The sequence below is a fragment of the Nematolebias whitei genome, chromosome 1, assembly GCF_014905685.2.
Source record: "Nematolebias whitei isolate Nwh7 chromosome 1, NemWhi1, whole genome shotgun sequence".
Lineage (NCBI taxonomy): Eukaryota > Metazoa > Chordata > Actinopteri > Cyprinodontiformes > Rivulidae > Nematolebias > Nematolebias whitei.
Window position 1 is genome coordinate 70675302 of NC_056498.1, and position 12191 is coordinate 70687492.

General features: G+C 39.3%; 1 protein-coding gene across 2 annotated transcripts in view; it reads right to left on the reverse strand.

The window, feature by feature from the left end:
• The window catches only part of LOC119413413 (LIM domain-binding protein 3), a 114568-nt gene that overhangs the window by 92385 nt on the left and 9992 nt on the right, over positions 1-12191 (reverse strand). For both annotated transcript variants that reach the window (XM_037680465.1, XM_037680473.1), the window contains exon 2: positions 10074-10258. In XM_037680465.1, the coding sequence (XP_037536393.1) occupies positions 10074-10169 (96 nt within the window). In that variant the 5' untranslated portion in view covers positions 10170-10258. The remainder of the gene's footprint in view (positions 1-10073; positions 10259-12191) is intronic.

Consider the following 12191-nt stretch of genomic DNA (forward strand, 5'->3'; position numbering starts at 1 on the left):
AAAAGACAACAGACAATTACACCAAACTATATTTTACCATGTAAAGCTAACTTAAACCAAGTTAGAAATGGAAAAATAGTTTGGAACACTTTTCTATAGGCATAAACCCCTGTAGTACCCCTTTTCAGCATTCTCCACCCCTTAACTGGTAGTTGTAGCTGTTCCCAACCATAATAGCTTACACACCAGATGCATATAGTTTAAGGCCTTATGTAAAATCCCCTTCATAAGCCCACCTTAAACCACATAATTGCATGACACATTGAACCAGAACGGCACAGGCTGGACGTCGCTGGAGACAACCTTCGCTGGAGGCGACCTGCAATCCTGACGTTGGTCTCAACTCTTCATCCAGTGGCCGCTTCTTCAGTTCAATCCAAGGGTACCCCTCTGTATGCTGATTAATCAACACTTCCAATCGCTGTGGATTTACCGTTGTGGATTATATGACTTTTTCCAATGGATTACAGACTCTGTTTCCAAGGGGTTAAAGCATTGCTACAATGGGATTATCGAGATGATATGGGATTATAATAAACACAATGGAATACCAAGAACATTGTGGAATTACCTTGACTTTGTTTCCTTGCTGGATTACTTCTGACTTTGGTCTTCCTTGCTGGATTACTTCTGACTTTGGTCTTCCTTGCTGGATTACATCAAGCTCAAGGACATTTGAAGGTCTAAGTTCACGGTTGGAATTCATCCCCATGGACAGGTGATGATTTCCAAAGGGGGGACTGTAGTGAACCTGGTCTGACCCTTATCTGACCTCAAATCTACCAGATGGACAGAGGCTGTTATTTTCATTGATCTGAATAAGTCTGGGCCATCTGATGACTTTCTTTCTTGAATTAATCAAGCAGAAAAGACAATTCTTTATAATCATTACTGTCTTACAAATGTTTTGATAATCAAATTGTGTTAGTTCACTCAATGCTTTACAGGTTGAAAAGAACTACTCATTTTTATTTTACATAAACAGTAAGTAATGATTTTTATTCCTCATTCAGAGAAGAAATCACCTGAATATGCATTTCTTGATTTTCTGTCTGAAATGAGTCAAGTCGTAAGTATGTGAAAGGTTGGTTTTCGGTCAACTAAAATGTTTACCGAGAAAGATGTCATGTTTAAACTTTTTCAGAAGATTACCAAGAGTTGACTCCACGAAGTCTGCTCTCCTGCAATAATCTCTCTGTCAGTTGTTAAAACAATCTCATCCTCTGACCTTGGCTTAGATAACATCTTACGTCACAAAATCACTCCTCTTTCTGGTCTATCCACGAATCAGAAAGCTCTGAAGTAAACTCGGAAGTAAACTCATTTAAAATGTGACAACTTCCCGGTTCTATCAGCCTAGAGAGAGTGAGAGTGCAGTAGATTCCGGAGAATGAAAAAGATTCCGAGAATGGAAAAGTTCTGAAGGAGTTCAGAAGAGAACTAGAGTTATGGAGAGTTTTGGAGTTGCCGAGAATCCAGAGACGTTTGGAATTATAATTTCTGTTTGAACGACCCACGCACGACTCTCTAAGGATTTTAGCAGTTCTCAACGGAGACGCTGATATCAGTTGAAAAGGATTCTTACTGAGGTGATCGATCGTCAACAAGGTAAAACTTCTTCTTCGACCAAGTGTACCGTGGGCAAAGCTGAGATCTGACGGAGCGTGCAATTTCTGGTCAAACAGATTAAATTCCCTCACATATTCCTCTGTAAGATAAATCTCAATTTCCTCTTAAACTCACCTCTCTCTCACGAAACTAGTACAGATATTTTAGAAATATCTGAAGCAAAGTCCTCAAATCACCGCCGAGTAATTTGAAGTTCATTTTCTGTGAAACTGTCTGTTATTATTTTCATATTTTGCCAAATTAATGTAAATGTTTGATGTTAAACTTTGATTCTGAAAATAAATGACTCCATTCATTTGATGGGTCAAAGGTAATAACGTCTCTCGTTACATTTCTGTTAAATTCAATGCACGGCATTACACAGTCAGAAAAATGAAGAACTCGTGAAAAGTATGCATAAATATATACACATATATTTGTCATACAACAAGTGACACGTACCCACGTGACTCACTACAGGTGCTTCACCTTTTCCACCCACATTTTTATGTTGTCTGTCTGGGGAGTTGAATCGCCAACCTTCCAATCACAGGCCCACCGTCTCTAACCTCTGTGCCACCGCTCCCCCACTATCAGGTCTAATGCAGCTTTGCAAACAGACAGGAGAAGAGATGAAATGCTTTGTAGAGACATTAAAGGAAAGTCATTAGAAGGGTCAGGAATTGTAACGGAGTTAAAATTAAGTCAAAGAAAACTCTTTATAAATGCAGAGCTCGACTGTTTTAAACGAGTGCAGGAAAGTCTGGCATCATGGAAGGAAAATATAAAGAAATGAAACCTGGTTCACGGGTTTTGTAACATTTTTATAATGTTCTGTCTTTTTAAAGACTGAAAATGATAAGTTTGTGGCACTGACAGTAAACTCTGTTGCTGCAGACAGCTGTGATCTTTCTGCCTGAACTGTTTTGGACTGATGGCTCTGGAAGCACAAACAGACACACGGAGCAGAGAGGAAACGCCTTGTCAGCTGTTCCTCAGTGAATGAGCTTCTCGTCAGGGTGTTAAAGTGAAGATTAACCGGACAGTGGAGTCACTTTACAGAGGAACACTGCGGGGAACCGTTTGGTGCAAACGTACACAACTTCCTGCTTTAACGATTTAACTTTCACTTAAAACACAAGCTTTAGAAAAGAGGTGCTTGAATTCTGACGGTGTGTGTTTTTGAACATGTCTCTGAGAACAGCTGCTGAAAAACAAGCCACAGGATTTTCAGCTGTTTTTATTCACCACCATTCAAGTTCCCATAACGCTATATGTTTAACTCCACATGATAAAAATTTAGAAGAACTCCCGAGTGTTGAGATGGTACAGCCTCTGGTCTGACAACAGCAGTGTCTTCCAGTGAGATCAAGTCACATTTTTCTATATTCATAATAAATAACCATTCAGCAATGAAATCCTGAGAATTCTGAGTCCCAGATTCACTTAAACTGAGCAGAGCTTGTGCTTTTGCTCTATTTTGAGCACTTGCACTCATTATCTGCTGCTCGTCAACAGCTAATTATAAGTTGGCGAAAACGTGTTTGTTCACATCAGAATGTGCAGCTTTATCCATTTATAGTCATAAAGGTTTGTTTCCTTTATGTAAAATGGAAACAAATTAATCTTACACACTTTTTTGGCAGTGTATTTATAATGCAACAATGTCCTTCACTCATCATCACATGAACAGAGGATTAATTCAATTTTTCCTGACCTGTCCGTCTTCTGTTTGTGAAGGAAGCAGTGCTTGAAACACATTTGATGCCATCTACAAGCCACAAACTGACACTTTGAACCCTGGCTGTCATTTAATTTTTTATTTTTGGTGGTCGTGGGGTTAGGTTTGCATTTGTTACTTTTACATTTTATTGAAAAGTCTGATGTTCAAGCAAGTTCTTTCACAAAATTGTTGCAGTTTTGGATAAGAAAATAAGTCTGTTTCTTAAAAATGTGTTTCATGCTTATTTACCATGATGTATATTTTTATAACATCAGTATACCTGTTTATTTTTCAGGACTGGATGATTATTATGTTTTATTAGGATGCTTAAAAAGTTTATTTTATGTTTAATGTTTATTTTACAAAAATAAAATCATATTTGTTGTCTTAGGAAAACCCTGACAATAAAATCCAGCAATAATGCTATGGCTTGTGCTCTTGTACTTTTATGTAAAGCCTATTTGTTCAACACAGTATGATAATTATTATCCATCATCCTTCACATAGGTACAAAACAAGGCCGGGCAGAGGACGTGGTCCACACAGAGGCCCAGCACAGGAGGCATGGCCCAGGTTAGGATTTACACTAAATAGGAGGGTTTTCTTTCTCTAATGCTGTTTAACACCCAGTTTAAACGTAGGCAAATAATTCCAGGGCATAAATATTCTGTTAGGTAGGCGGCACAGTTTGAGACACATGTCTGTATGTGAGGATTTTAAGAATGACACCAGTGCACTAAATTCATATTTGTGTCTAAAAAGATGTGCAATCGTGTTTAAACGCAAACACAGATGAAATGTTCTGCTGATCAGACATGTTTGGAGGGAACTTTAGAGAGAAATCTCACTGGATTTACTCTTGGATTTCTTCCACACACTAAAGGAAGCCAAGAAGGACGTTAATGTGAACTGAATGATGATGAGCACATTAATATTACAAAGCTCGTGTGTGAAAGAGGCTTTGGTCCTGTGACGTTTGGTGAAAACTGGAGGATTCATGTACCTTTAAACCTGACAAGTTTAAAAAAACTGAGAACATCTCACTTTGTCACATAACACCAATGCATCACGCTGTCATTGTAATACACCCCATGCATGCTCTGAACATAAAAACTTCACTTTGTGTTACAATATTGCATCCATGGTACAAAATTTAGATTAAGAGCAACTTTTCTCAACAGCATGCTTTTATATTTAAAACGTGTTAATTTTCTGAATTAAACCATTTCCAGGAAGAAACTCTGATTCTTTTTAAAACTGAAAAAAAAAAACTATCCCCTCAGCTTTAAGCCTGTTAAATAAATGAGCTTTCACAGTGACCCATCTAAATAAATCATGTCAAGACAAAAAAATAAATAAATAAAAACACTTTTGTCATTCTTTAAAAACATAATTCTGCTTGATTTGAAAAGTTAAAAAAACTCTTCAAATATTACTTAATACATGACAAAAGTCTGAAAAAAGACCATTTATTTATCATCATAAACTTTACAACTCTACCAACAAAGTTCAATCAGGTCATCTGAACGGTTTGTTTTTTTGCTGAGACATTTCATCCTTCATCCGAAGGACTTCTTCAGTCTGATGAAACACCAAACAAACTGGAGTCCCACAAGCAGCACACTGCCATAGTGGGAAAAAAATAGTTTGCTGGTGATAAAATGTCCTTCGGGGCCTGCCCTCTCCCTCGTCAACTTCTCTGAGACAGACATGCCGGGAGTGTGCTGTTTGTGGGACTCAGTTTGTTTGGTGACTCCTCAGATTTGAAGAAGTCCTTTGGATGAAGGACGAAACGTCTCAGGAAAAAAATAATAATAAAGAAAGAAACCGTCCACGTGGCTTGATTGAACATTGTTGGATTTTACCTGGATTATTGAGCATGAACTTTGGTGTTTACATTTAACAGATTTTTTTAATTGCAATAATTTGTTATTTTACCTTTATAATTTTAAATTTATCTACTTTTGTTCAAATCTTTAAATAATATATTCTGGAGAAGGAAAAAAACATTGAAGGTAAAAAAAAAAAAAAGTGCAATACTGAAACAAGAATTTTACAATAAGGGCAAAAATATTAATTTTTGTCTGAAAAACTAAGATTTACTGCATTTTCTGTCACAGCAAAGTAATGATGTTCACCATAAATATAAAAATACAGTAGATAAAAGATGAGCCATCAAAACAGAACATCAAACCAAAACCAACCTGGTCCTCCTGGAAAAACTCAAATAATGCTGAAAATAATCCAAAGCTGCAGGCGCTGCTGCTGCATTCTGTTTCTAAATGTCCAATTACAAAACAACAAGCAAGTCCTATGAAAGAAGAACTACATCTCCAACCTGTTCAGCAACATACAGTGCTGTGAAAAAGTTTTTCCTGGTTTAGCTTTTTGTCACACTTCAAAGTTTCAGATCTTCAAACAAATGTTAAGACAACCCAAATAATAACTATCCAAACCAACATGGCCCCTTGGGAAAAAAGTAATCACCACCCTTGTTAAATCGCACTTTAACTGTTATTAACCACTTTTTTTTTTACCTGAATTTAATTCCACAAGCTACACGCTGATCCCTGTCAGACCTGCAGAATGAATAAATTACTTAAACAGACCTATTATCTACAAAATGGAGAAAACATGAAACCGTGGTGAACCTTCCTAAAGAATGGCCAAACAAATTTACTCCAAAAGCACGACTCATCCACGAGGATTTAGAATAACATTTAGCACAAGCCTAACGCCTCAGATAAGGTCAGAGTTCATGTTTCAACAATAAGAAAAAGACAAAGAATTAAAAAAATGGACCGCTGACCAAACAGAATACATTGGCCCGTCTCACATGTTCCCCAAAACATTTCTATAATCCCAAAAGCCTTTTTGAAAAATATTCTGTGGACTAAAGAGAAAAAAGTGGATCTTGTTTGAAGGTGTTCATCCCATTATATCTGGTGTAAAACTAGCACTGCATTAAAAAAAAAAAAGAATTAAAAAAACATCATACTGACATTCAAACATGGGGGTGGTAGTGTGATGATCTGGGGCTGCTTTGTCTTTTCTGAATGACTTGATCTGAAAAACTGAACCATGAATCCTGCTCTCTACCAGAAAATCCTGAATGTCTGAAAATCAGTTTGTCACTTGGATTCTACAGCAAGACAATGACTCGAAGCACAGCAGAACATGTGAAAGACTAAAAATAAGTTCTCACAAACGCCACCAAGAACCTGTAGTTAGATTTAGAAAGCAATTGTTGTTGTTGTTGTTGTTGTTGTTTTTACATAGAATCAAGCTGATTTGGATACAGAAACCTTTTTCAAAATTAAATAATTATTTATAAATCTCCATTTTGCTAGAGATGTCGTCTCTCAGCGTGAAGGTCGCCAGATCAAATCTCAGCAGAGGACGTTTCTGGGTGGAGTTTGCATGTTCTCTCCGTGCTATGTGTGTTTACTCCGAGTGATCCAGTTTCCTCCCACCGATCAAAAACATACGTTAGACTGATTGTCCCTAGGTGAGAGTGAGAGAGTGAATGGTTCTTTGTCTTGTTTGTCTCTTTGTGTCCCTGTGATGGACTGGAGACATATCCAGAGTGTCCTCCACCTCTTGTGCAGTGACTGCTGGATATTGGCACCAGTGACCCCCTACAACCCGAAAAGGAAGAAGTGAAGTAGTAAAGATAATGGATGGATGGATTTTGTATTTATTCAGGTTATCTTTGTCTGACATGAACTTTTTTAGATGATCTGAAACATGTAGATTTCGGAAGATAAAAAAAGGTCTTCTTCTTCTTCTTTCGGCTTTTCCCTCTTCAGGGGTCACCACAGCAAGTCATCCTCCTCCATCTCTGTCCTCTGCATCCTCTGTCCTCACTCCAAATACTTCCATGTCCTCTCTAACTGCATCCATATATCTCCTCTTTGTCTTTTTCCTGGCAGCTGTATTTCTAACGTCCTTCTACCAATATACCCACTGTCCCTCCTCTGGACACGTCCAAACCATCTCAGTCTCTAACTTTATCTCCCGGTTGTTCAACCTGTGCTGTACCTTTGATGATCTCATTCCTAATCTTATCCATCCTTGTCACATCTAAAGAGAACCTCAACATCTTCATTTCTGTCTTTTTGTCCATGGCTCTGTCTCCAGACCATACAACACAGCTGGTCTCACAACTGTCTTGTAAACTTTTCCTTTGACCTTTGCTGACACCTTTTTGTCACAAATAACTCCTGAAACTGGAAACCTCTAACTAATAACAACTAACCTCTAGAATTGTGCTGCTCAGAGTGGCTGTATGTTGGAACAGCTCTGTTACTTTCATTCTGAGATTTTACTTTTGGAATCTTTAATTCCTCTGTTTATGGATGTAAATAACTTTTTTTGGATGATCGTTTCATCTGATATCAGATGCTGTGCAGCTGAATGGATTTTTACTGAAACTTTTTTAGTTTTTGGACGTTTGTTATGATGCGTAACCATAACAACAAGGTGTTTTTTTTACAATTGCAAGCAGCTGATTAAAATTTCAAAAGCTCAAATAATATCTCAGCTACAGCCCCAAATCTCAAATGAGTTGAAAGTGAGATGCCGTAGATGCATCTCTGTCTACCTGCTGGCTGTGCGCAAGTGTCTGACCACTGAGATCCTGGAAATGGCAGGAAACACAGCTCGTGACAGCAGAAGGACCAGGATCATCCCTTGGCACCTGCAGCCGACTGTTCGCAGTGACGAGGAGCTCAGCAGACTGCTGGGAGGAGTGACAAGTGCTCAGGGAGGAGTTCTGCCCGGCATTCTGGCGGTCCTGCAGCCCGGAGGAACCGAGAGGCCAGCAGAGTCTGGGTAGATGGATCGGATGGCATCTGTGGCCAGTTTCTTTGGATCCACTGTGGGATGGACCTTTACAAGAGATCCTTTTTGTCTACAGCCATCAGTATCTATAACATCTCTTAATGAAATGAGGATAACAAGTTATAGCATTTAATTTTCCTTTGGGATCAACAAAGTATTTTTGAATTGAATTTGAATTGAATTGAAAATTTTCTCCATCCACTCCATCCTGCCTGGACTCTCTTTTTCACCTCTTTACCACACTCCCCATTTTCCTGGACAGTGGACCCCAAGAACTAGAAGTCCTGCACCTATGTGACCTCTGCTTCTCATAGCCTCACTGTTCCACTGGCCTCACTCTCATTCACACACATGTACTCTGTCTTGTTACAGCTGACTTTCATTCCTCTTCTTTCAAGTGTATACCTCCACCTTTCTAAGTTATCTTCCACCTGTTCCCACCACAGATCATAATGTCATCTGCAAACATCATAGTCCACGGGGATTCCTGCCTGACCTCATCTGTTAGTCGGTCCATCACCAATGCAAACAAGAAGGGGCTCAGAGCCGATCCTTGATGCACTCCCACTTCCACCTTGAAGCTATTGGTCACTCCTACAGCACATCTCACCACTGTCCTGCTGTCCTCGTACATGTCCTGTACCAGTCTAGCATACTCCTCTACCTCTCCAGATTTCCTCTTCTACACAGGATGTAGTCGACCTGCGTACTCCTGCCTCCATGCTTATAAGTCACTCTATGTTCCTTCCTCCTTTGGAAATAGCTGTGGAAAAACATGTCAGGGGCAAAACATGTTCACAGAGATGTATTTTATTTCTTGAATCTTAATCTGGAAAATTATCACAGTCCGAGGCAAATGAAAATTACAGAAACTGGACACAAAACGACATATGGAATTTCAATTGACTCCAAACACCAGACCTATGTGGTTTCTGGTAGTTTTTGCTTCTTCCATTCAGAAAATCTTCCACTTGTTGTGAACACCAGAAAACACTTGGTGTGACAAACACAAAGCATTTTTTAAATTCAAACTTTTTTATACAGGATAGCCTCATTGAGCCACCAGGGCTCAATTACAAAAGGGACCTGTTCCAGACAGAACATATAAAGTACAGACAAGCATGGGCACCTGTGTAGATTTTAGAGCAGCTAAGAGCCTGATATCACCCCATGGAGGGTCAAACATGTCACCATCCAAGCAGTAAATGCAACAGATCCTCCTGTGAGCTCAGACAGAAGGTTTTTCTCTCCATCTATTCAGAGACAAGGCTCTGAAAATCAAAACCAGGTCCAGTTTTAGACCTGCAGCTCTGCTTTCAGGGGCTGCTAGGTGCCACAGAGATCAGCCTGACAAGGCTTGAATCAGTCACTGACAATAGTTAGTGTGCAAAAGCCACTTTTAAAAACATAATCAATGAGAAACTGAAACATTCAAAGCAACAAGTCACAGTTTTAATAAACTGATTCTGACCCAGATTGAACAAAAGTGCAATTTATTTTTTGGCGTTTTCTCGTTTTTGCTTCTCTCCACTTTTATGAAGATCAAGGTTTTTCTAAAACTTTCAAGAAAAGCAGCAGCGTAAACATCAACATAACTTGACAAGATCAATACACATCCATAAGAAGCATGCTTAGGGTGTCTTTACTTGTGACAAAGAGGATATTTGGGATGAACAGATCCACAATAAAAGAAAAATGACAACAACTGAAGCAGGAATATCCTTGAACTCTCCAGCCACCAGAATGTACAGTATTTCTTTAAATAAATATTCTCCCATTTCTGTTTCATTAAAATCTATCAAGTTCACACGTGCAGACAGAATCCCAAGCCTTATGGGTAAGGTACTTAAAAAAAATACCTGCAGCCAGAACAGGAAACAGTTTTCCACCAGTTTCTTACCCTGGAGATGGTCAGAGGCATGTTGAAGTCCTTCCCCCCCTGCAGCCTGAAGCCCCAGGGCCCGGGGCCCGGCAGAGTCACAGTGTAGGCACTCATTCTTCAGCGCAACTGAAAAGGATCCTCCAAACTCACAGCAGGTCTCTGACTGACACCCTCACAGTGATGGAGCGACGGGACGAGAGGCTCTGAAAGAGGACAGAGTAAAATGAGGAGAAAGAATAAAAAAAACACACACACCCTGAAATGAAAGAAGAAGAACCTGCCTGCTCGCAGCTGAAGTGACAGCCTAAGAATAGACAGAGATAGCACTGTAAAATTGTGGGAGGGGGAGAATGGGGGGTGAGGAAGGAGGGGGGGTGGACTTATATGGCGTGAAAGGGGACACCTGGTATGCCAGGCATTGCCGTGATTCACCATGTTAATATAGACCCAGCAGATTCTTCCAGACCCCTCCACCCCCCCACCACCCTCATCTCATCCTGCAGCGCACAGGGTCTTTCTTAGGCCCAATCAGAAGCAGCGCCAGGAAACGTCTCGTTATCTCAGTGGTGATAAAGCCCCAACCTAAAGGCCACGAGCTGTGAGCGTCTGATAGCTGAAAGGTCAGTAGCAGCAGCAAGCAACACATCAGGCTGCAAACCTGAACCATCCGTCATTTTACATCCAAACCACACAGAGACAAAACTTTATTCACCCAGCAGGAAACATAAAGCTCCAAAGATTTCCATTTTTACATAAATCAAACACTTCAAACAGGATAAACAGATATTTTTCTTCTTTTATGTTGGCAAATGGAATATGACACAAGAAAATATCTTTTTTAATTTTTTTTTATAAAAGTGCCCTAACCCATCTAAAGATAAAAGAATATATCAACTTAGAGCTCAACTACGATGTAGAAAGGACGGGCATGCCACGTTAAGGAGCAAATCATCCAGTTTTAGTAAGTTCACTTAAAGGCCACTGGACTTATTTTTGTCTTGTGAAGATGTTTCTCTTCTCATCTGAAGAGTTTCTCAGTTCAAACAGAAAAGTATGTCATTCAAAGTTTTAAACTGCAGTGAGGAGTCTGTTCAAGTTGAACCCACATTTAAATCACTCACTCACCCCTTCCTTCTTGATGGTTGTCCTAAAGTGGTATCTCACTGGGCTGTGACTGTTGGGGACTGGCTGGAAACACAAATGGTAAATGGACTGAATTTATACAGCACTTTTCTTTCTTATCAAGATACTCAACGCTCTTTACAACACCATCTGTGCTCTCATTTACCCATTCATACAGCACTCTACTATATTTATAAACAGAATAATCAGTGCTTTAAATCATGTTCATACCCCGATGGGACACACACTGCACACAATGAGGGGTTCAGTGTCTTGCAAAGGGACACTTCAGCATATGACTGCTGGTGGAATCAAACCCAAAACTCTTGTATTGGAGGACAGCTGTTCTAACCACCCAGCCACAGCTGCAGTGTTCTTTGAGTTTCTTGTTCAAGTTCAGAAGAAGTTGGTTTTCAAAGTTTTTTTAGTTCAATCTGGCTCTTTTGGGAGAGAGAGTCTGTCCTTCTGTACTGAACAGTCTTTCAATAAGGCCATGGGTGGAGAATATCTTCTGGCTGACTCTCTTGCGGTGGAATACATTTTGGGTGTGTTAGTGGTGCTGCAGGTGCACCCAGCTCAGTGACATATACTAGAATATATGTCATTGGTCCAGCTCTTCTTGAAGGTGGGCCTAACGTTACCTGCCCACTTTGCAGTGATTCAATGGACCAGCTCCCCTCTCACCATTGGTTACTTTCAAACTAACGAACAAATCAAAAAGTCGCAACATGAATGTAACTTGTAATGCAACGCGTTATAGAAATGTAGTGTAGTAGAAAGTACAGACACTTGATGTAAAATGTAGTGGAGTAAAAGTATAAAGTACCCACATTTAACTCTGCTTAAGTAAAGTACAGATACATGAAAAATGTACTTAAGTACAGTAACAAAGTATTTGTACTTAGTTACATCCCACCACTGTATGTATTTATATATATAAATATAAATATATAAATACATATATATGAATATAAATACACATGTGTATATATACATACATATATAAATACATAA